Raw genomic sequence first — 24,714 nt, forward strand, 5'->3', positions numbered from 1 at the left:
TAACACGTTACTGACGCACACGCGTGTGCCGTGTGTCCGAGTTTAGTTCAGAGGCTGCTTCATGACTTCTTACCGAGTTGATATGTTGATCTGTCACACTTTGTTTAATCTGACTCGATGTTTACGTGAGCGTGTTAATGCTGGTTTATGTCATTCATCTGGCTCCGCCTACCAGGGCTGACCTTTATCCTGTTTTTGACCTGCTCACAGAACCAAATCATTCAAAGACTTTGAGCTTCTGTGAACTCTGACATGAACTTATCAGATGTGTTTTATCTTAAGTGTTGCGCGGCGTGTTCTGTTAGATCAGAGGAAGAATCTAAATGTGGGCTGTGATGAAACATCAAACAGTCCATGAGGACGTCGACCCTCAGAGGTTTGTTAGGTTGTGCTTATGAAGGCATTCGAGGCTCTAAATTCATGTGCTGTCCCGTGTGGGGCTCAGGTGGTTCAGTTCCCAGCGGGGTTATGAGCGTGGAGGCAGTCAGCCATGTTTGCTCCAGTTAAGAGAACAGAATAATTATGGGGGGGAAGCGAGTCGGCCTGCTGCACAGACTCATGTTGGTACAGATGCTGGCTGATGTTGAAACGGCTCAGGAGAGCAGACGTCATCATTTTTTAAAGATTTCATTCAAAGAAAGAAAAATGATCCTAATAAGACGCCTGAACCGGGCCTGCAGATGTGAGACGGCTTCTCCGTGACCCCGCGGCTGCCTCCTGACGTTTCTAAATCAAATTTAGGGATCAGAGTCTGGACTACATTTCCCTCCCTGAGAGGGAGGATGGACGAGCAGAAGAGCAATAAATACATGAATATGTAACTGCACTGAATTTAGATGGATGGATGCGAAGAAGACGTGATGATGGGACAGAGTGCAGAGATAAAGGTAAAAAGATGGAGTGGTAACAGGAAATGGTTTTTATTTACATTAGCAAAACTTTGTTAGCAGTCACTTATCAACAGAACCTGAAAAATCGTCCAGTGAGCACAGCGGAGCCACCGCCCTGTAAAACCACCAAAACCTGGAGGTCGTCCGTGTCAGGTGGCCTGAGCTTCATTTTAAAACCAGCTCAGTGGAAATAAGAGCGATGCTGAGTGGATGGATGCTGGTCGGTGATGTTTCCGGTCCGGTTGAGTTTATTTCTGTTGGGAACTGAACAAGACGTGGTTTGTAATTGATGTTTGCATGTGTGGATGAATAAATGACCCAGAAGGAGTCGGGTCCTTTGTTGTGCTCCAGCGGCCGTGCGCGGCGCACGCTGTGGTTTACGCCGGGACTCTAACATGAATGTAGAACAAACGGAGACTGACGCAGAGCGGTTACTGTAGCGGCTGTAAAAACCCGCCATCTCCTGAAACGCCAAATCCCTCGGACACGCTCTGCTCACAAAAACAAAACCACCATCCCTCTGTGCTCTCATCATCCCCCTCCCCTCCTCCGTGGTCCCGAGTCAGCCAATCAGCACACATCTCGGTGGTTTGGGATTCCTTGAGCTCTGCGCGGTGGTGGAGGGGGGGATTAGAGGGGGTGGGTGGTGTGGGGAGGGTGTCTAACATGATCCGAGCTCGCCGCCGTCCCTCCCTCTCTGTGTCTCTAAAGAGAAAGAAAACACCTCGGCCGCCTCATCAATGTTTCATGAGCTTCTGCAGAGCGTCTGCGGTCGCCCCCGGCGCCCCCGTCCGGCCCGCCTCCTACCTCCACCCTCTTAGTGAAATTAAAGGAAGCTCCGGTCGTGAAATTCACACAAAGGCGGGGTGAGATGCGGCCTCGCTCCTCGGCCCGTGTCGAGTTGCGTTCGGGACGACTCGCTGAACCCGGCCCGTGATGCCGTTAGCACAGGATGCTAAGCTCCTCCGGGGCCGTTTCCTGTGTTTCATAAACCAAAGTGTGTTTTCATGCTTGAGTGAATGACACCGACTGATTGGTTGGAAGTAGATTGTGTGACAGTCCTGGTGGTTTCCTGCTCGCCCCGCCCCCCGTCACAGTTCCAAAGGGAGCGGCTGCTGGGTGTGTTGAGTATATATGCTTTTATTTAATCACCGCAGGCTTTGATTGCACTGAGATTTTTCCACTCGTACGTTTTTGCAAACAGAAAGATTTAGTGCTGCAAATCTTCGAGGCCGATCCTTGGAGCCCAGCGTCTGATGACCTCATGCAGGAGTTTGTCTGGAAATCTTTTCAGCGCTGATTTAAGATTTAGGAACTTCTCTGTATGACTGATGATGTGCAAAGTCCTCTCTTTAACTCTACAAAGCCGGAAATTAGATTAAAAGTTCGACAAAAACCAGCTCCACAGATACCATAGCTGTGCAGGATCTACCCCCCTCCTGCCCCCTGACAGCTGGGGCGGGCTCCCACCATCAGCTGTAACCTTCAGCATGACGTGGAGCCTCACGAGTTAAAGGCCTTCGCCATCAAAGCTCAATGATTAAACTGGAGTTTTTCTTCGATCTCTAGAAGAAAATATTTGGTTAGTTTGTCCTGTTTTTGATAGCCGCCATCATTTCTGGATGAAATGAAAGCTTGGTGGTGACGACGGACGCAGGAACCAGCGGCGTCGGAGGCGGGAGCAGAATGGAGTGATTGTTGAGAGCCTGAAGGTGGCACGAGGAAGCGTCTCAGGACGGAGCTGTGCGTTTCAAGTCTCAGTCCGTTTCCACTTGCAGATCTGCAGCATGAAAGGACTCTTTCATAGGGACGCTCCACTGAGCACGCTCACAGAGGGGGCGGGGCCAGTCTGAGCCCAGAGAGAGAGATGCATAAAAGCTAAAAATAAACAGAGGTAACGTGTTTGTTTGTGTCCACAGCTGCACACAGCTGTTTGAGAAGAGAGAAGTTCACCTCAGACCACAAACCAGCGAGGTCACGGCGCCTCGTCACGGCGCTTCAGATGCTGCTAATCAGTTTCTGAGGGTTTTCTGCGCTCAACCACCGGAAAGCCACATGACTCATCCAACAGAGCTGCTTTCAGTGAACATGCATTTAAAGCACGTTAAGGGAGTGAAGTAAGCACCAGCGCTTCTGTAATAAAACTGAGAGTTTGCAGATTTATTGACTCTTCTTTCTGATTTCCTGAGCTCGAACCTGAAGCTGCTTCTCCAGGTGTTCTCAGGACTCGGGGGGGGGGGGGCCGTAATCGGACCTGTCTCAGACCACCTCCGAGGTCTGGATGGTCACGACTGAGCAGCAGTGGAAATAACCCACAGAGACCTTCATGAACGAGCAGCAGGGCTTTAAAATCCCTCCAGACTAACAGTAAACCGTCAGCTGATCTGGAAGCTGCTCGCGGTGATAATTTCACTGCAGGAGCTTTTAATAACTCACAGTGTTCTCCATTCATCAGCTGCAGACGGAGCAGCACATCCACCCGCGACGCCGGCCAGCTCCTATTTTATTGTGAGCTGATTATTCATTAAACACATCTGGTTAATAATCAGTCATCACAGCAGCTTCAGAGCAGACTCTGGTTTATGTGTCTGTGAACATCTTTACAGCCTGTACGCAGAATCTGCTCCCACGTGGGCCTTTAGAGCGCCACACCACAGGGACGCCAACCACGGCTTGCATACCCGGGTTCCACAAACCTTAAATTCTCCGTTGCTGATGTAAAATGACGACTTTTGGCAGCACGCCATGACCTCATGACCTCCCTGCACGGAGCCAGCGCCTCGTCTGGGACAGTTGTAGCTTCAGAGTTGTTGAACCAGGCGTCGAATGTTTTCTGTTGTAGATTATTCATGTGAAGCCATCTGAAGCGCCAGACGTCATTACAGAAGCGTTACAACAAAAAGGTTTTAGGACTCGTATCAGTCCCGTCATGTGACCACTAACCACACGTCGTGTGAACGAGGCCCGGCCGTGCATGAGTCTGCGAGCACCGGGCGCTAAAACAAGTGCCCCAAGTTCAAGGATTCATGACTGTCATCAGGGAACAGAGAACGAAACGCAGTTACTGAGGTCTGAGTGCGATTCAAAGCATTAAACGTCAGAATAAAAGTCATCAAAACAAACAAAAAAAATAAATTTGTTAAATGTAAAAAACGACCCGTTAGCTAAACACGGATACACGGATCTCCCAGCAGCAGTCAAACTGACACAAACAGGAAACGGAGCTGCTTTCAAAGTAAAAGTCACACCTTTTGAAACATGTTAGCGTCAAGCAATGGGGCAGAGCTTTTACTTTGAAGGCGAACGTTCTCGGGTTTTACTGCTGCTCCGTGCCTCGTTGGCGAGCGTTTGCAGACAGGTTGGCGACCCGTCGGGAAACGCGTGATCCCTCAGCGGCGATGTCACGTGACCTCGGAGAGGAGCAGCAGCTCGTGACCCAGTCGTCTCTCACTTGCTGATTTATCATTGATAATCAGGGTGATTGATCCTGACGCGAGGCTGTGACGGACGCTGTTGTGAGCCGGCTTTGTCAGCGTTACACCGCCGACCGATACTTGGAGCCACACATCCGGGCGCTGCGGTGAAGCTTCTGTAATGAAGGAAAAGTTGATTTATATCGACGGCGTGCATTTCCTGGCGTCCGACGGCGCAGACACACACTGACGGCTCTGCTCGTGAGCTCGGCTTTGTTTGTGGGTGACAGTGGCGCTGAAAAGCCTCGCCGGCTCCTGACGTGTTTAGAGAAAGAGAGGAAGGAGGAAGGCATGGAGTCTTTATTCAGCTGTCAGCGTGACAGGAACAGCATGCCGCACGCACACACACGCACACACGCACACTCTTCTGTGTGTGTCTTTAGTGTTTTCGGGCGAGCAGGTGTGGGAATGAGACTTCAGTGATTTCGTAAGCGTGTGTTTTGTCAGAGCGAGTGATCTTATCTCATCTCTGGTGTTGTGTAATGACCTGCTGCAGGAATGTGAGTGTTGGAAGGGTTTGGCTGCTCTATCAGAGCCGGCGTGTTGCCTCGAAGGTCAGACTGTGTGTAAGGAATCCGTGCCGCTGTTGGCTCGGCGCGAGGAGGCCACAGAGACTTTAATCAGACGTTAAACGTTGGGTCATTAGAGGACTCACGTCCGTCTTTGACGTCCTCGTTTATTTGGCTTCTCGCAGAGCAGGATGTTAATGCACGACCTGAAGAGGGGAAGGATTAGCTTCAGCTGCGAGTTTGGACTTTGTCAGTCAAATCTAAACACAGGCAGGATTTTTGGATTTGGTCCTGAGCTGAACTTCCAGATGATGTCATCGTGAAGCAACAGGAAGTTAATGCAAGAGTTATTACGATCCACTGATGGTTGTCTGTACATCATACAAAAACATACACACAGGCCAAAATAAAGCACGATAACTGACCAGATTCATTCTTCTGCAGACGAGCACACACGCCTCAGGCCTCAGATGATCCTGAAGCACGAAGCATGAGGCTAAAACTGAAAACGCCTCATTTTATAAACACAGAAAACACGCAACGGCCTGCAGCAACAAAAAAATGGAAAAAAATAAAGTTTTGGAAAAGGAGACGACGTCTGAGAGGAAGCAGCCGTTTCTAAATCTGTCAGAGCAGCAAACAAACTATTGTTTCACCGTGTTTGCGTCTGTAACATCCCGTCCGAGCTTTGGCTTCCTTTCCTCAAACTCCCAGATACGGTTTCCTTTAAAGGCCTTTATCAGGTGTGTTTTTGAAATGCATTATAATCTAATATAAGCAGTGTTTCCTTCTTGAACCCGAATAGTGAAGAAGATTAATGAAGTGCCTTCATAATGACCCTGAGATCAAACCGACTGCTCACAGACGCTCTCGGACTCTTCGAGTCCTGCGATTAGATAAGATAGATATTAGATATCTTCTAGAATAGATAGAAGATAATAAAGTTCAGTGTTTTTAACTAGAGCTGGACCGTGATTACTGCTGGTAAATAAGGACTGAAGCACTTTGGATTTAGAAGATTTGAGTCACAGAAGGTTAAAAAGTTCGAGTTTGCTGTTTGTCGACAGTTTCTGCTAAAAATCAGACAAACGGTCGGCGTGAATGTCCCGGCGAGGGGTGGGGGCGGAGAAACGAGCTGCATCTTGTTGGCGTTCTGCTCGGTGACATGAAGTCATCTTCCCGGATGAAAACGAGGGTCGGCTCATCGACATGAACCATTAACATTCCTGAGAAAACACAACAGCAGCGATCAGAAGAAGCTGGAACAACGGGAACTCCGGCTCTAAGGCGGGGCTAAGGTCTGCTGTTTGGAGATGGACTGAGCGTGCTCAGTGGCTCTGATGGGCAAAGCAGGGCAATCAAAGTGAAACGGCACAGCGTCCTCTCTGACAAACACCGTTCACAGGAAAGGTGGGGCCATGGCGTTGGTTGTGATTGGACAGTTCGGACGGTTCCCGTTTCTAACAGCGGCGTCATTTCTGCGTTTTCCGTCCGAGGAGACGAGCTCGCAGTATAAAAAGGTCTCGGCATGTTGTGCTGCTCACGAGACGCTGCAGCTCAGCAGCAGGAAGCGTCTCCTCATCGGCCTTGTGACGTCAGGAACCCAACGGTCCAACGACCTCCTGACTGATTCGAGTTCTGTCCAATTAAACTGCAGGAGCGTCGTTGTTTTCCATAATGTTGGGGCGTCGCAGAAACACGGTGGTGTTTGGCTTCCTGTGGTGCAGGTGGACGTCCTGATGATGGTCCTCACCTGAAACAGGCGGTTTTAAATTTCACGAGTAAGAAGGGGACAGCGGTGAAGATGAGTCTGCACCGGCGTGGACAGGGATAGCCGCGATCCGTCCTGCCCGGAGGCGGCGCTGAGTCGGCGCCACATATGGCCTCGGTCGGTTTAACGGTCGATAATCAGCCTGTGTCCTCGCCTCTCAATGCTCCTCTGTCCCCAAATCTGGCTCGCTTTCCCCTCCTCACGGGAACACACTGCCGCTCTGTGTCACATCCAGCCATTCAGGCGGAAGGAGAGGGCGCTGTGATTGGATGACAGGCCCCAGTATTGTGCCCTGTGATTGGCTGCCAGGCTCCTGCTGTCTGAGTTTCTGTGAATGAAGGTTTTAGTTTTCTGCTGAACGTCTGCGCTCATTAACACACACATGCATGCACATGCACATGCACACACACACACACACACACACACATGCACACGCAGACACGCACGCACACATGCACGCACAGATGTTGCACAAAATGAGATCAAACACCTGCAGATTCTGTGGACGTCAAAACGAACCTGACCTGCAGGTGAGATTTGCATAAAGTGAGTCTGTGCTGTCAGACACAGGTGACAGTTACCTGCCTCATTCAGACACACCTGAGCACAGACGAACTGGGAGTTCCTCCTTTTGTGTGGAGGTTAAACAGCAGTGATCGGGGCTCTGTGCTGCACTCAGGTGTCTGTCAGGTGACTTCATGCAGGCGTCACCTCCAGGTGCTTCATAAGGTCGCCGCCCTCGGTGTGAGAGGGCACCTGAGCGCTCAGGTGACGAACGAGAGGGAAGTTTGAAGCCAGAGTTGCATCATGGAGCGGATCTGCTGAATGGCCCGTGTGGATCCGTGTGAGTCGGGGAGCGGCTTTTAGGATCAGAGGTGAGCTGCAATCAGCCGCTGCAGGAAGGAATCGCAGACTAAACCGAGCTTCTGCCGGTTTGTTTCTGTTGCTCTCAGTAGTTCCGACCTCCACACTCGCTCACGGGGGATCCTCTGAGGCCTCCGCTTCCTGTGGGAGATCAGGAATGCTGGAATCCTGGAACTGTTGAACTGGAAGTGTGTGTTTTGACAGGGTTATACGATCGTGCGTGTTTGGGAATGTCATACGATCCGTCAGGATTGGCCCGGGACTGGCCTGGATATGGAAACGCAGGCCCGTGTGTCAGAGAGCCTCTCTGTCTCTCTCTGTTAGTGGAAACAGATGTTTGATGTGTTCGGCCTGTCTGACACTCCTCGCTCGCCGCCGCCTCCTCGAGACATTTTCACGTTAAAGGTTCCTTGTGGCCATTTTGGTGCAACCTTTGTAGAAGTGATGAAGCTCGTGTGTAGTTTGTTTTTGGAACATTCACACATTTGTGACTCATATTAGTTAAACTTTCTTCACTGAAGCTAATCTGAGCCTTTTATCTCTGCATCACATCGCGTGCGTGTGTGTGTGTGCGTGTGCGTGTGCGTGTGTGTGTGCGTGTGCGTGTGCGTGTGCGTGTGTGTGTGTGTGTGTGTGTGTGTGTGTGTGGTCATAGTTGCATAGAAAGCTTCATTAGTCATTGCTGGATGAGGGGAAAGCAGTAAAAACAAAAGTAAGCGCTCAGACATTTCCTAAAAAATCCCCTCCATCACGCCCACGTGATGATAAAGAAACGATTGATTCCCGCTGTAAACTAAACACACACACACACACACACACACACACACACACACACACACACACTCTCTCACTCTCAGGGGAACGCAGCCGGCATGTTTGGTGAAATGTCATGTTTGCTGTGCTCGTTTCTCACAGCCTGAAAATAAAAAGCTGTCGGTGTTGAACGCGACCATGACGGCAGGTCGGGACGACGATGATGATGATGGCGCTCGTTCTTCGTCTGCGTCGTGAAACATCGATTGGATGTTGTTTGAATCTTCAGGACAAACATTTTGTCCGTTCTGTCCTCTCAACCTTCACTTCCTCTTCCTCACCTCCGTCCTTTCCTTTCTTCTTCTCTGTCGTTTCCTGTAACTTTTCCTCTCTTTATTTTTTATTTTTTTAACATTTCAAACTATTCAATATATATTAATATAATAACATTAAATACATTAAATAATCATGACAATTATGATAATGATCATATAATATTATTAGCTCTTTATCTTTCTTGGCTTGTTTCCTTTCCTCTCTTTCACCCTTGCTCTTGCTTTCACTTCCTCTCCTCTTGACTCTTATCATTTGAATTCAGAATGCTTTGCTCTTTCTTTTATTTCCTTGTTTCCACCTTTCTTCTTTCTTGTCCTTGTTTGTTTCTTCCTCTGGTTTCCTCTTCTCTCTAATCCTTTCCTTCCTTGCAACCTTTGCTCTACATTTAATCTTAGGACCCCTAAGATCCCCTCTGGTTACGTTTATTATTTTTCCTCTTTCTTTTTTATGTATTTTATTTATTTATTTTTTATCTACTTTTTGAGGATAAAACATTTTCAAATCTCGGACGAACGCCACAAACTCCGTCATGAGCTCGTGTCGACCTCGACTTCCCATGATGCATCGTGATCATGTTTATGAGAGCGCCGCATTCACACGATGATACGAGCAGTGATGCGCCTCACATGATGCTCATGCTCTACATTCCTCTCTCTGTGTGTGTGTGTGTGTGTGTGTGTGTGTGTGTGTGTGTTCCTTTTTTTGTCTCAGTGGGGACGAATCACGCCATGCCCCTGTCTGGTTTGTGTGTACTTCCTCAGGCTCAGGTTAAGGTCATCCTCTAATTGTGTGTGTGTGTGTGTGTGTGTTATTGACCCGCCCCATCAATACACCACTGTCTCCTGCAGGCCTAATGAAGCGCACACATCTGCTTCTTGTGTGCTCAGCAGTATCTGTGAGGAAACTGAAGCCTGTGACATTGACTTCTGCTTAGCTGTGTGTGTCTGTCAGGGTGAGATTGTGTAGCTTTGCGTTAGCAGATCGTAACACTGCGTTTACCTCGGGGCCTCCCGTCACCTGAAATCACTTGGCGTGAAAAGAATTACAGACATTTGTGAAATTTGCAGGAAACTAATCGTTTTTCCTGAAGCTTGTTGTGAAAATGAACATTTAAAGAATCAGTTTGTTGAAATTTACGTTAAAATGGTTGAAAGCGTTTGGCCACGTTCACACACTGTGAATACAGATGTTCTCAGTCCCACTGCAGGTGTAGAAGTCGGGCAGCGAGCCGTGCAGGCTGCCCTCACTGGATTTGAGCGTGGTACTGGACGCCGCCGCTGCAACAGGTCGGTCTGGGAAGTTTCTTCCCTCCGAGATATTGAGCATGTTGGGAGCTTCATGGCTGAGCAGCTCCTCTCCATAAAGTGCACTCTGAGTGGTCCAATCAGAAGAGAGAAGACTCCTTAAAGGGGCGGGGTCTAAATGTTTGAGGGTTGTTTCTGGGTGCTCAGGTGCATTTCCTGCTAAAACTAAAATAAAACCAAATAAAAGCAGACCTGCTGTTTCCCCCAGACAGGAGCTCAAAGATTAGACAGAAAAGCATTTCCAGGAATGCAGCCGGGCGGGAATGCTGTGACTGTTGGCAGCCCGCGAGAATATTCGAGTATTTCTCATAACTGGAGGTGAGCCGTGCTCAAGGCAAACGACACAAGCAGCGTCATACTGAAAGTGTGTGTGTGTGAGTGTGTGAGTGTGTATTCATATCTTTGTGGGGACCAAAAATTGGAATTTTACTTATACTTATGGGGACCAAAATCCAGGTCCCCATAGACTGAAAATGTGGTTTTAGTGTCAGGGTTACAGTTGGGTTACGGTTAGGGTAAGTGGCTAGATGTCCCCACAAGATATGAATACCCGACGTGTGTGTGTGTGTGTGTGTGTGTGAGTGTGAGTGAACACATTTTCCTGCTGGGACGAGCATCTGCTGCTTTTTGAGCACAGGAAGGGGAAGCCCCAACATGAACACACACACACACACACACCCTGCAGTAGGAAGCATGAAGATGGAGATAAGAGGCTCGGTTCTCTCGGCGAGTTTAACTCTCATGTGATGATGTCTCTCGTGCAGGAAACAAACGTGCCTTAAAGAACTTTAAGCGGTCCGCCCTGAACCTGTGCAGGCAGCGCGGGCCGCCACGCTCCATCTGCAGACACTACACCCCTGCTACACCCAAACATTTAGGCTAATGATGCAGATTTTCTGAATGCACCAGCTGACTCCCGGCCTGATGAATCCACGGCTTGCAGCGCCACTCGCTCGGTGAAAGCTTTGATGATCTCAGCCTTACTCCATGAGGGAAGCCTGCAGGGTGATAGGCTGCTGACACTTTGGTGTCACTTCATTCTACAGTTCGTACAGGATTTTAGTTTTTCTACCACAGTGACGATACGGTGCGGTGTGAGGGTTCGTTTGGCTGAAATGTTTCTTCAGTTTAGTTTCTGTTGACTTTCAGAGTGTTTGTCAGATCCAGATGTGGATCCGTTTGGATGTTTCTCATCCCGACCTCACAAATGTGCATCAGAGTGAAACGGGAGAGGCCGGGAGGCGTCGTCACCGAGTACCCTCGGAGAGCGGAGGGTATTTCCAGCCTTTCCAGCAGTCAGAGCGCAGATGGCTGTTTGCTGTTCTCAGTGCCGATGTTCTTGCAGTGAGGGCGGCGTTGAAGTGTTATCAGCTGCATTGTTGTGGTTTTATCTCTGGAACAAATTTACATTTTGCTCCCTGAACCTGCAGCTTCCATTTAAAAAGGCTCATTCGATCTGATCTGAGCGTTAAAGCCAGAAAACAGCAGGTTTCATAGATTTGTGCAGACTGTTTGTTCCAGTCGTCCTCGTTGCTTCTTCCTGTTGATATCTGGGCAGTCGTAGACCTCGTGGCGTCTTCCAGCAGCTCCAGTTTGATATCGGAGCGTCTCCGCTGAAGGCCATTCAACACTGAGGCCATTGTCCTGCTGCAAAATAACAACACAGCGCGAAGGTCGTGGATTTGTGTGAACGTTTGTTGGACTGGGCAAATCTTATCGGCCCAGTTTCCCTGCAGAGGTCAGGCTGAGTTCAGTCCGGGGTGGAGGAAGAGCTTCGTGTTGGAAGACGACTCGAAGAATCTGTTGGTGCCGTGTTTTTATCTGTGGGAGTGACTTTAACCACCGTGTATGACTGCAGACGTTGTACAGCGATGATGCGAGAAGTTTAAAATCTGCAATCATTCAAAACCAACCTGTTTGATAACGGGTCAGAGAGGCCACGCCCCTCACAGTGCCGCGGGTGTTTTTTGTCCACATAAAGCCTTTGGTGTGGTCAGTTAGTAATCAGCACTTTAAAGCAGCTCCACTTAAAATGTGGCATGCTAGAGTGTCAGCCGGCCGTGACCTTTGACCTCTGTCTTCACTGCTTGAATCCTCACAGTGAGTTCAGAAGTCAGCGGCGTGTGAAAGCACACACAGAGCAGCTGTGGGTGGAGGATGTGTGGGTGTGGGTGTGGTGCCAGTTGTGAAACTTCCTCCTGTGACCTCCTGAGTTCACGCGCCGCCGTGTTCGAGCTGCAGCGACAGACACGTGTGACGAAGAGCTCGTTTAAAACATTAAACAAAAGCTCAAACACGCTGCAGCTCTGTTTGTTCTGTTTCTATAAAGACAGCGTCAGACTGACGGCGCTGCACCGAGGCCCGGGAGTAGACCCTAGATTATTATGAAGTGTCACTCATGCAAAGCCACTTTGTCCAGTAGAATAGATGGTAGGTGAGGGATCGTTTTAGACTTCTGGTTTTGTTTGGCCCCAGTTTGTGAAAAGGACCTTTGATTGAGTTTGAATCCATCGTCTGTTGTCTGAATTATGTAAGTATGTGCTTCGATCGACTCGAGCGAAACAGTCTGGTCCCAGATGTCGTGGACCGCACCGAAGATCCAAAAACTGGAGGCTGATCCTCGAGCTGTCCACTAGAAAATAAATGTGGGTCGGTGTAGAGTAGTGTGTGTGTGTGTGTGTGGGCGATAACAATAACCAGCAGGCTCGTGGGAAATAAACTCTGCTGCAGGTGTGAGCCATCAGGCGACACTTCATCTGCTGCGTGTTTGTGTGAGCACGAGCAGAGTTCAGGTTTAGTCTGCTTTATCCAACGCAGGAGAACACACACTCACGTATGTATTTATATCCTTGTGGGGACATCATTCCCTAGCCGCGTACCCTAACCATCAAATATGAACGCCTGACCCTAAACCCTAACCATAACCTAATTGTAACTCTGTCACTAAAACCACATTGTCTGAAAAATACCTTCAAACTCGTGAGGACCAGGATGTTGGTCCCCACAAAGATATGTAAACACACACACGTGTTCACATCCAAACCCTGCAGAGACGAGCAGGACGCTCGGAGACTCCTGACTGTGATTATCGTGTCTCACTCTCTCTCTCTGTCTCTGTGTCTCTCTCAGATGAGCGTGAGGCGGTGCAGAAGAAGACCTTCACTAAGTGGGTGAACTCCCACCTGTCCAGAGTTTCCTGTCGGATCACCGACCTCTACATGGACCTGAGGGACGGACGCATGCTCATCAAGCTGCTGGAGGTCCTGTCGGGAGAGAGACTGGTGGGTTACGTCGCTGTCAAGGCTTTTATTTTGAAGGAGTAGCAGAAACTGGAGAAATGTTTACCGTTCAGAGTCACGGGGGTGCGGTGGGTCACTGGGACGAAATATTCCATCAGCAGCTTCATAAAAACAATCATACGTGACCTGAACTGATCATCAGGTGACTTTAATGTGACTAAATATTAGAAACACTCACCAAAGCGCCGAGAATGAGACGTTTTTAAGTTATCTCAAATATGTCTTTATGAGGGTTCGACGTCAGGGCGGAGTCACGTCTGTGTCGTCCTTCCCCGCCTGCACTGATGGAATCGCATTGGACTTCTTTTTTTTTTTTAACCCACTTTGGGTCATTCGGGTCTGAACAAATCGTGAAAATAAGCGAAAGACTTTCTGCTTTTCAGCCATTGTCCACCTTGTAAAATGTCTCTGATGTTTGTGAACGATACTCGGCAGATGGAGGTAAACTCCTCGGCTCTGGCTGATGAAACCAAGCCGTTCATGGACAAAAGCTCTGTGCTGTCCTCGCTGCACAGCAGCAGCTGCCGGGCGTCTCCGCTCTCCCCCTCGTCTTATCTAAAACGTTTATTCCTTCTCTGTGGAGATGAAATGAGGCGTTTATGGCTCTGGCAATCATTAACCTTCCTCTGTCTGCTTCACTTCAAACCACATCCGCTTCCAGCGCACTCGTTTCTGTCCTGGTTGAGCTTTTTTTAAACGGATGTGTGTCATCGGAGGCGCCGCGTACACGTCACACCAAATATATAAAAACAGCAGCGCGACTCTTTAAGACGTCAGCAGAGGATAGAGAGGAGATGATGATGATGATCAGCAGCTTAGGATGATTCAAAGCTCATAATAATCCTTCTTTCTCTTATACTGAGCCTCAGTGCTGCCCCTCACTTCAACCACCAGTTTTAGCTCCTCCCCCTTTTAAGACAACCTGTTTCTTTTTCACAGATGTCTGCTCAGAGCACGCTGAACTGCATTTATGTCGAATCATCCCACAAATCCATAAATCCGGGTGAACGTTAAACAGTCGAAGGTGTTTCTGATGCTCTCGAGTTTCCACATTTTGAATTTTGAGAGGAGAGCGAGTCGGTCTGTCGGCCTTCCTGCTGTATTCTCCTCACGCTCGCACGACGTTAAATCACTCAGACTTTCCCAGTTTGACCCCCGGACTCTGACTTCCGACGCTACAAGCCAAATCCCCCCCCTCTTCTTTGTCTTCTTCTGTCTGTCGAAGCTCTTCATCTCTGACCTCCTCTGTCGCTCTGCTGTCATCCGGCTTTGTCTCAACCTGTCAAACACACACGGAGAGGAAACGCAGCCAGGAATCCGACTTTCCTCCGTTTTCACCTTCTGTTTGGTGAGGAGGATGTTGGAAATGGAGAGATGGTGACGTGTGAAGCAGGCTGGGTGGAGGATGGGGGGGTAACGGTGGTAGATGGGGTATTTGTGCGGGGGGGGGTTGAGTTGTGAAAGGAGTCATTGAGTAACTTCAGGGTTTACATGCAGCCAAACGCCTCCAGAAGCAGCAGAAGAATCTGCGAGCGAGCGGCTGCAGAGGCCGTGCAGCAGCAGGCTGAGCTGCGCACGGCTTCAGTCTCTGTGCTTACAGTTAAAGTGAAGTCCAGCTTCAGCGTGGCCCACAGCAAAGACACGCGTGCACAGTTTCCTGATGTTAGCCTGCTCAGCGACAGCGTGTGTGGTTTTCTAAGCATCTGTTAGCTTATCATGGCTAAAGTAGCAAAGGAGGAGGTGAAAGCTCCGTGTTTCAGACGTGACATGTGCGATAACATGGAAGTTTGAGCCACACGTGCAGTTTCAGCTGCGTGTGTGCACAGTAAACCTGAAATGATTCCTGTTTGTCTGCAGCCCCTCACGGCCAGCGACATCTGGCTTTGCATCGCGTGCTGGGACGTCCAATCGGGCACAGCCCCGCCCACCTGCTGGTCCCAGCAGTCAGATTACGAGGCTCAGAAAAGGCAGCGTTAAAGGGGGAGGAGCTAAAACGGCTTGTTTCAGTTAGCTGATAAACTGCAGACACAGAAGGATTATTTTGAACTATAAATCATGCTGAGCCGCTGTAGATGAGCACACGTGTAGACGAGCATGACGCGGGCTCAAGGGAAAGATGGATTTGGAGAAATCTGAAATCCTGTTGTCAGAGAAAAATGTCAGAAATGGTTTAAAATTGGTAGCATTTGTTTAAGAAATGACTCAGAGGGCTGAAACAGCAGCGCTTGAATGGAAGGAATTTGTTGGGACTATTTTCAGAGGCGGATTAATCCACACCGTGTGTTGTTTCCTGTAGCTGGATGATAATGAGGTCCCACAGCAGGATCGCTGATGTTTTCTGGGCAGCATTTGGTAGTTAGATGCGTTTTTGTTGGACTTGTTCAGGCCTCCCGTTGCAGTATTGTGTTATAAAAAACATCCATCACTGTCCTCCTCACTCCAGGGTTACTCTGAGGGGGTGTTTCAGGCTTGGCTCAGGTCCTATTTGGGTAAAGGTTTCCGATCAGTCTCACCGCAGTCACTCGCAACACAAACAGGCCGCCCCCGTTTCATGACACGGCGCGATGCTCCAGCCTGAAAGCCGCTCCAACCTTCTCCGCGTGGAAATTCCCACTCCGGAGTGGGACCCGCTCCTGATGGAGGTGGAATGGTTTGTTTTCATGGCTAAAGGTGCTGATGAGCATCAGCGTGAGGTGACCCACGCTGCACTTCTGTGGGGTTGGTTGGATTTGTGCCGCCGGCATCGTCCAAAAAACTCCCTCTGGTCCGAGTCCAGGTCCTGAATCACGGAGCGACTTTGAGCCGTTTGTGTCCGTGTGAGAAAAAGAAACGTCTGCGGTGTTATTGTTGGCCTCTGTCCCGCTGTGTGTGTGTGTGTGTGTGTGTGTGTGTGTGTGCGCTGCAGGATGTAACGTGGCTGCTCTGACATTTATTTTATCGTCGACTTCTATTTGTCCTGTGTTTAGTTTATATTTCGGGATTTCATCCAAATTTAAACATCGCCTTCCTGAATTTGTCAGAGCCGTCCGAGAGGCTCGCTTTCAGCACGCTGTTAGAAATAAACCAACACGAGAGTTTAAATGTTGAAAACGTCCATGAAACACAGGCAGGTGTGCACAGCCTCACCTGTGTCAGCTGGAGACTCTCCGTGATGTCACAGCATCCTGACCCCTGAGAGCAGCGAACTCCTGTTTCTGACTCGATGTCACATTCAGCTTGGGTGGAGTCGCGTCCGTTTGTTGTGCGACAGCTGAGCTGTCAGACATCTGGCTGATGATTCGGGGCTGAAGCTCGACAGTAAACTGGGTTATCGCAGCGTTAAATCGTCCTGTAAATCCTTCGGTCATAATCACAGCCGAGTCCTCCTCATTCGGCGTGTTCTGCTCCGCCTGCTGGGAAACCGAGGCTCACGGGCGTTCCACGACCACGGGCACGCTGGGCTCCGTTTCCTCTCCGGGACAGGAATCACCTCACCTGCACAGTTTCATGGGTGAACTGGCCAGAAACAGAGAAAGGAAAGAGCCCAGGATGATCCATATCAATTCTTTAATTAGAGCATCAAATCCATAAAACCTCAAATTTGCAGTCAGATATGATTTAAAAAGCACCAAATCATCACGATCATAAAGCTTCAAGCCTCAGATTTAGTTTGAAAATGAATCGAAATCATCAACAACGATTCTCTGATCAGCAGCTCGAGCCCACAGTGTGAAGTCAAACTGCAAAAGTGACTAAAGTGCTCCAACGCCAGTTTCTCAGGTCCCCCACAGCGCCCCCTGGTGGGCGGACCCCGCCATCTCTTTTTAAAAGCTGCTCATCAACCAAAACTAAAGCAAATATAGAAACTTATACGGCAGAAATACCCAAAGTGCTCCAGAGTACAGCATGTCTAATGTCCTCAGATCTCCTGTCTGTCGCTTGGCGATCGCGGACGTTTCAAGCCATGATCTGTAAATCTGTGACGTTTCCAATTGGAGGGATATAAACTCAGGACACCAGCGCAGCTGCAGCGTGAAGTAATAAATAGATGATAAAACAGAAAGTGTCCGTTTGAAAGCGTTCAGCTGTGTCTGCAGCTGTTCACACACGGCGGCCTGACGCGGTTCACGGTTTCTGGTTTCTGCGGGTTCTTTAAAAAAAACCTCACTCCTGTTTTTGTTGTCGTTTCAGCCGAAACCCACGAAGGGTCGTATGAGGATCCACTGCCTGGAAAACGTGGACAAGGCTCTGCAGTTCCTGAAGGAGCAGAGGGTTCACCTGGAGAACATGGGCTCCCACGACATCGTCGACGGAAACCATCGCCTCACTTTAGGCCTGATCTGGACCATCATCCTCCGCTTCCAGGTAACAGGCAGCTGAGCAAGTTTGCATCCCAACACCAGACTGGGTCATCACCTGCTAGTGTGGTGTGTCTCTTTTGTGGGCGCCATTTTGCATCCCAAAACACTTTAAGTCAGGGTTCATTACAGTCATCCCTAACACGAAAGATATCCACTGTGACCGAAGTAGAGAAGCTGGTGTTTTAAATCCATGGGGACAAACGACACCGTTTACGTCCGTCTGTGATTTTGTGTCCTCAAAACTTTTCAGTTTTCAATTGTGAGACAGAAAAAGTCTTATGTGCCATTTTGCATCCCTAAAATAATGAAGCACTTCCTCTGTTGAACCTTTCACCTCGATGCTGTTTTGCATCCTGTAGGATTTCATCCAAAGACTATTTTGCATCCCATAATACACCGAGTATATTCTCACTCGCACACACGTTGAACCAGTTATTGACACGAGATGCAAAATGGCAAATCTGACACCTTTAATATTACAGTTTATTTCACATAGAAGTGAACGTTATGTTGCTATGAAAGCACTGCTACGCTGGAAACTAATCCCTTAATATGATTATAAGTAGTGAGTTTAAAAATCGTCATATTTTGCTGCAAACTGACGAGTTGAAGTGAAGTTGGTGGTAAAATTCTCACTTCATTCATCACAAACCAGGCGACCGTTTGTTACCTTCTGACTCGTTAAATGCAATCAGGTGAAATCCGAAGCCCGGCTCTTCCTGTGACGTGGTTTTACTGTATGCTGACGGTCGATGTCACTGGGACAGTGAACAGTTGGGTGAAAAGGATTTAGCTTTTATAAGCTGTGAGGATTAAAAAACGATGGTTTAAATCCTGCGGTGGAGGAGCGAGTGCAGACCGATAGCAGGACCACAGTTGGTTTCATATACGCATCAGCTATGCTCGAATCATTCAAGCTGTCGGACTCAAACTGATGGACGTCCATCAATGAAGGTGAGATGGTTACGTCTGTGGGCTCGTGTGTCTTTGTAAGGACACACTGAGGTTTTCAGGAAATTGGGGGACGTTTTGGAAAATGAGGACGTTTCTGGTTTGCAGAGATGTTGTTCAGCACATTTTGCGTACTTTGTCTCATCTTTAAAAAGCTGTGAGAGTCCTCGGAGTCGGTTTAACCCTAAAGCTGACTGCTTCTTTAAACTGTGCGCCTCAGATCCAGGACATCAGCGTGGAGACGGAGGACAACAAGGAGAAGAAGTCGGCCAAAGACGCTCTGCTGCTCTGGTGTCAGATGAAGACGGCAGGGTGAGTCCTTCGGTTCCTCTCCTGAAAGTTTCTTATACGACTCTGCGCGGACTGTGATTGGCTGTGGGTCCAGGGAGGCGGGTCGAGGGGGGGCTGTCGCAGCTCACTTTCAGCACGTTGATGTCATTACGCTGACATGGTTAGATGGATTTATGGTGATTTCTTCTTTGCAGATATCCTAATGTCAACATCCACAACTTCACCACCAGCTGGAGGGACGGGATGGCCTTCAACGCCCTCATCCACAAACACAGGTAGGGCTCAGCCTGCTGCAGGTGCTGCGCAGGGTCGAGAGAAACACGCCGTATAACACGCTTCTCCGAGTGGAGAAATCTGACGTTTGATGGAAACACTGGCTTCTGCTTAATCGCATTTTTAAAAAACAGATTAAAATGATTTTTAGAGGAACTCTCTCCACGAAGACGAACACTCCAACATCACAGCAGGAGCTCATGGGTGTTTTTACCGCGGCGTCCTTCAGAGCTCATTAAGATTTAAAACCTTCCTTTCTTTAGTTTATTAGGTGTGATGTACGCAGGCTTCTACAAAACTTTCACTTGTGGACAAACTTGTTTTTCTTTAAACATCTAATCCTGATGGAGGGAAGGCGGAAACATAAAGAATAAAGTTCCGTTTGTCACAAGAAGAGAGATGAGATGAAAACATCCTGATGAAAAAGGAAGGCAGCGTCTCGTTAACAGTACCGAGGTCCGGTCAGACGCAGCGTCCTGTTCTGACTGCTTCAGACAACCCATCACCCACTTCTGAGTGCCTTCCTCTCCTCCAGGCTGATGTTGGATGCTGGGACCTTTGCATTGCTGAGACAGGCTGAAACTTTTCATCTGCACAGCATCTTACAATGTTGTGTTTGCAGCCATTCCCCACTTCTGTGAATGGTACTCATAAATCATGACGATTTGCATATCAGTGATCATAAACTGACCTCACAGCCCATTCTGTCCTTAGTTCCTCAGGTTCACGCGTTGCTTCTCACCTGCAGTTTATCGACACCAAGATGGCAACAGCAAAAAATCTGAGCTTCCTAATTCATCCAGACAACTCGAGCTAATGTGGTGAACTCTGACAGGGATCATTTTAGCCTGCGTGCCATCAGCGTGTGACGATGTCTGCGAGTAGAGCTGGAATCACGTCACCTTTTGACCTTTCTCCTTCTGTTTCCGGTCTGCAGACCCGACCTGATCGACTTCGATAAGCTGAAGAAATCAAACGCTCACTACAACCTGCAGAATGCCTTCAACCTGGCCGAGCAGCACCTGGGCCTCACCAAGCTGCTGGACCCCGAGGGTAAGCCACGGCGCGCACACACACACACACACACACACACACACACACGACATGTTAAATCTGTGCTCTTCATGCTCGTGTGCAGACATCAGTGTGGACCACCCTGATGAGAAGTCCATCATCACCTACGTGGTCACCTACTACCACTACTTCTCCAAGATGAAGGCGCTGAAGGTGGAGGGCAAGAGAATTGGGAAGGTGACAACGACTTAAAAGAACAAAGAAACAAAATGTCTCGTTAAACACTTTCTTTCCTGAAATATACCAGATGTTAAGCTCACGTTGGTTTTTTCCTTTCAGGTTCTGGACAACGCCATCGAGACGGAGAAGATGATCGAGAAGTACGAGTCTCTGGCGTCTGACCTGCTGGAGTGGATCGAACAGACCATCATCATCCTCAACAACAGGAAGTTCGCCAACTCTCTGGTGGGAGTCCAGCAGCAGCTGCAGGCCTTCAACACCTACCGCACCGTGGAGAAGCCCCCAAAGTCAGTATCTGCTTTTAATGCGAGACATCACCATGGAAACAGACGAGAAGCGTTTTTAATTAATTTAGACAGGAAGTGGTAACAACGACAAGCGGCGCGTTTAATGTGCCGGATGGTTGTGCTCTGATCACACAGCAGCGAATTCTTTGTACAGGAATCTCCACCTGCACATCCAGGCAGGTGGAGATTAAGATGAATAGACACTTAAAGGTGGAGCGAGACAGAATTACAGAGATGAGGAGAGACTAAAGACAGGCCTGGAGATGATGGAGAGATTGGGCGGAGGTGGAAGCCATCAGTGCAGCGCAGACAGTTAGACGTGCTTCAGGTGTGTGTGTGTGTGTGTGTGTGTGTGTAACCACGACACACAAACAGGAAGCAGTGCACAGCTCCTTTAAAGGAGATGAAACAATATGAAACAAACCTGACGTTTAATAGTTTTCCTGGAACGAGTCGCACATCTGAGAGCAAAGCAAAAACACTCGCCGTTCCTCCCGTTACCTGAAGATTTACCGTCACACTGAGCCGACAGCAGCGGCGAAGACTCTCCTCCGCAGGGTTCAGACGGCTGAGTTTGTGCTGCTGTGTTTCAGGTTCACAGAGAAGGGAAACCTGGAGGTCCTTCTGTTCACCATCCAGAGCAAGATGAGGGCGAACAACCAGAAGGTCTACACCCCCCGAGAGGGCAAACTCATCTCCGACATCAACAAGGTACCCGGCCGCCCCGCCTCCAGCTCTGTGTCAGAGCTCAAGAATGGAGCCTTTAAACGTTTCTGACATTTCCTCAGATCATTTATTTTACATTAATCTGCCCTGAGAGGCGAAGTGAGCTGATTGGACGGTTTAGAGTCACGCCTGGATGTGTCGACCTGGCTCTGAGTCCAAACCTGTAAAGGTTCAGAACTGCTCGGATCCAGATGTTCAGACAGATGTAAAGACCTGCTCCTCTGTGCGTTTGTTTTAGGCGTGGGAGCGTCTGGAGAAGGCGGAGCACGAACGGGAGCTGGCTCTGAGGACGGAGCTGATTCGTCAGGAGAAACTGGAGCAACTCGCCCGACGCTTCGACCGCAAAGCTGCCATGAGGGAGACGTGGCTGAGCGAGAACCAGAGGCTGGTCTCACAGGTACGCTCGGCTCCGCCCGGGTCACCTTTGATCGAAACCTTTTATAGGAATCATTTTAATTGATCTTTATGTCCTCTCATCACCTCCATGTTTCCTTTCCTCTTTTCCTTCCCTTTCCGTGTATCCTTTCTTATCTTCATCTTCTTCTTGTTTCCTATATCCTTATTATTTTCCTTCCTCTCTCCTCTTTGTCCCCATTCCCTTCCTCATCTCCTTTTTTCTTTCCCACTCCCTTCCTCTCCTTTATCCTTATTCCCTCCCCTGTCCCCTCCTCATGTTGTTTCCTCTGTGTGTTCCTCGTTTCCTCTCTCCTCTCCTCATTTCCTTTCCTCTGTCGTCCCTCAGGATAACTTTGGATTCGACCTTCAGGCCGTGGAAGCTGCTACTAAGAAACACGAAGCCATAGAAACGGACATCGCTGCGTACGAGGAGCGAGTTCAGGTGAGTCCGTCACCTGCTCGTCTCGTCTGACGTCCCGTATTGATTGGTTTAGGCGGAGGTCACAGGTGACGGAGTGAAAGCTTAGAAAGTCATTCTCCTCCTTATCATCTCCTCCTTATCACCGGTGTAGGCGGTGGTTGCCGTGGCAAAGGAGCTGGAGGCGGAGAGTTACCATGACATCAAACGCATCACAGCTAGGAAGGACAACGTGATCCGGCTGTGGGAGTATCTGCTGGAGCTGCTGAAGGCCCGCAGGCAGAGGCTGGAGATGAACCTGGGCCTGCAGAGAGTCTTCCAGGAGATGCTCTACATCATGGACTGGATGGACGAGATGAAGGTACGGAGGGACGGCCGCCATCTTTTATCAGTGGCTTTGTCTTCCTGATTGGTCGTTCTTATTTCTTTACTTTTCCTCTGAGGACACGTGTTTGTGCTCTGCTGCTGGTTTAACCTCCGCCCCTGTGCTCTCCACCTCCAGATGCTGCTGCTGTCTCAGGATTACGGGAAGCATCTGCTGGGCGTGGAGGACCTGCTGCAGAAGCACGCCCTGGTGGAGGCGGACATCAGCATCCAGGCCGACCGAGTCCGAAACGTCAACAGCAACGCTCAGAAGTTTGCCAGCGACACCGAGGGTGCGACACGCAGACTTTACCCGCTTAGCTCCAGCTGTTTGTTCTCCAGTAACACCTCCATCTCACCTCCTGCTCCTCCTCCTCAGATTATAAGCCGTGTGACCCTCAGATCATCAAGGACCGAGTCGCTCACCTCGAGTTCTGCTACCAGGAGCTGAACCAGCTGGCGGCTGAGCGGCGAGCGCGCCTCGAGGAGTCCCGCCGCCTGTGGAAGTTCTTCTGGGAAATGGCTGAAGAGGTGATCAGTTGTTGTTGTTGTTGTTGTTATTTTATTTGTAGTAAATCAGTGGTTTGAGCTCCTGCTCTGAGGAGGTGTGACTGAAGCGTGGGTGTGTGTGGGGTCTGTAGGAGGGGTGGATCAGGGAGAAGGAGCAGATCCTCTCCTCCGAGGATTATGGGAAGGACCTCACGGGCTCGCTGCGACTGCTGAGCCAGCACAAAGCCTTTGAAGACGAGATGACCGGCCGCGCCGCCCACCTGCAGCAGACCATCAAACAGGGCGAGGAGCTGGTGGCCGACAACCACTTTGGAGCCGACAAGATAAAAGAGCGAATCAAGGACATCCAGGTACGACGCACCTGTGCCGCGGTCACACACGACACGAATGAATCCCCGCCTGTTCCTAACGCCTTCCCTCCAACCTCCCGCAGGAACAGTGGGCGGCTCTGGAGCATCTCTCCGCTGTCCGTAAGGCCCGCCTGCAGGAGGCCTGCAACCAGCACCAGTTCCAGGTGAAAACATTCTCCCAGTGTCAGAAACCAGTGACTGAAGTCACCTGACACAGGAAGGTAAATGTGCCTTTTTTTTTCCGTCTGCAGGCTGATGCGGACGACATCGACACGTGGATGCTGGACGTGCTGCGGATCGTCTCCAGCGTCGACGTCGGCCACGACGAGTTCTCCACTCAGGCTCTGGTGAAGAAGCACAAGGACGTGGCCGAGGAGATCGGCAGCTACCGGCCTGTCATCGACGCTCTGCACGAGCAGTCGCGGACGCTGCCGCCCGAGAAGGTCAACTCCGAGGAGGTGACGGACGCAGCAAAGCTTCAAACCAGGTGAAGCTTCAAAATCCCAGAACGCACCCCGCTGACAGTTTGTGTGCTCGCAGGTTCAGAGCCGGCTGGCGGGCATCGAGGAGCGCTACAAGGAGGTGGCGGAGCTGACGCGGCTCCGGAAACAGGCGCTGCAGGACGCTCTGGCGCTCTACAAGATGATGAGCGAAGCCGACGCCTGCGAGGTGTGGATCGACGAGAAGGAGCAGTGGCTCAACAGCATGGACATCCCCGAGAAACTGGAGGACCTGGAGGTCGTCCAGCACCGGTAAGAACCGGCCCGTCATTGGATCGTCGAAGAATAACGGAAAATATCAGATTTCCATGCAAACGCACGCCGTGCCCACCCTGTCCGGGTTACGCCCACAGTCAGCGCGCTCGTTTAACGGCTCAGTTACGGGGTGTTTTACTGCTCCATCAAATATTCTGCCCTCTCCTCCCAGCAGGGCCAGAAATAATGTTCCAGCAGTGGAAGCTGTGGGAACAGACCAGTAAACTGTTATTTACACCAGACACAGGTTCTTCAGAGTGAGTGTGTGTGTGTGTGTGTGTGTGTGTGTGTGTGTGTGTGTGTGTGTGTGTGTGTGTGTGTGTGTGTGTGTGTGGTTACATGGTTCGTTCACAGCAGCCTTCTTCTCGGGTTTTCAGCTGCTTGTCTCTGCTTTGTTCGACCACAAAACGTCACATGGATCCGATCCCAGATGCTGGTTAAGTGTGTGTGTGTGTGTGTGTGTGTGTGTGTGTGTGTGTGTGTGTTTAACTGCACTTGTGAGGACCAGGCTCAGACTCCAGCAGGTTCCCTGCATCATTAAACTCACTGAGAGTTTTGGGGAGGTTCGTTTGGTCTTCGGGGTCGGGCACGACAGACACAC

General features: G+C 49.7%; 1 protein-coding gene across 3 annotated transcripts in view; it reads left to right on the forward strand.

Annotated features, from left to right (window-relative positions):
• LOC146375403 (spectrin beta chain, non-erythrocytic 1) overlaps positions 1–24,714 on the forward strand; it is a 102,091-nt gene that overhangs the window by 51,559 nt on the left and 25,818 nt on the right. For all 3 annotated transcript variants that reach the window (XM_084948868.1, XM_084948867.1, XM_084948865.1), the window contains 17 exons: positions 13,030–13,181; positions 17,370–17,543; positions 18,711–18,802; positions 18,976–19,056; positions 19,992–20,107; positions 20,193–20,305; positions 20,408–20,595; positions 21,189–21,306; positions 21,560–21,718; positions 22,064–22,159; positions 22,290–22,496; positions 22,638–22,791; positions 22,878–23,029; positions 23,140–23,358; positions 23,442–23,522; positions 23,610–23,816; positions 23,899–24,110. In XM_084948868.1, the coding sequence (XP_084804994.1) occupies positions 13,030–13,181; positions 17,370–17,543; positions 18,711–18,802; positions 18,976–19,056; positions 19,992–20,107; positions 20,193–20,305; positions 20,408–20,595; positions 21,189–21,306; positions 21,560–21,718; positions 22,064–22,159; positions 22,290–22,496; positions 22,638–22,791; positions 22,878–23,029; positions 23,140–23,358; positions 23,442–23,522; positions 23,610–23,816; positions 23,899–24,110 (2,521 nt within the window). The remainder of the gene's footprint in view (positions 1–13,029; positions 13,182–17,369; positions 17,544–18,710; positions 18,803–18,975; positions 19,057–19,991; positions 20,108–20,192; positions 20,306–20,407; positions 20,596–21,188; positions 21,307–21,559; positions 21,719–22,063; positions 22,160–22,289; positions 22,497–22,637; positions 22,792–22,877; positions 23,030–23,139; positions 23,359–23,441; positions 23,523–23,609; positions 23,817–23,898; positions 24,111–24,714) is intronic.

The sequence above is a fragment of the Perissodus microlepis genome, chromosome 13 (genome assembly GCF_051167445.1).
Source record: "Perissodus microlepis isolate ML-2025 ecotype Zambia chromosome 13, ASM5116744v1, whole genome shotgun sequence".
Taxonomy (NCBI): domain Eukaryota; kingdom Metazoa; phylum Chordata; class Actinopteri; order Cichliformes; family Cichlidae; genus Perissodus; species Perissodus microlepis.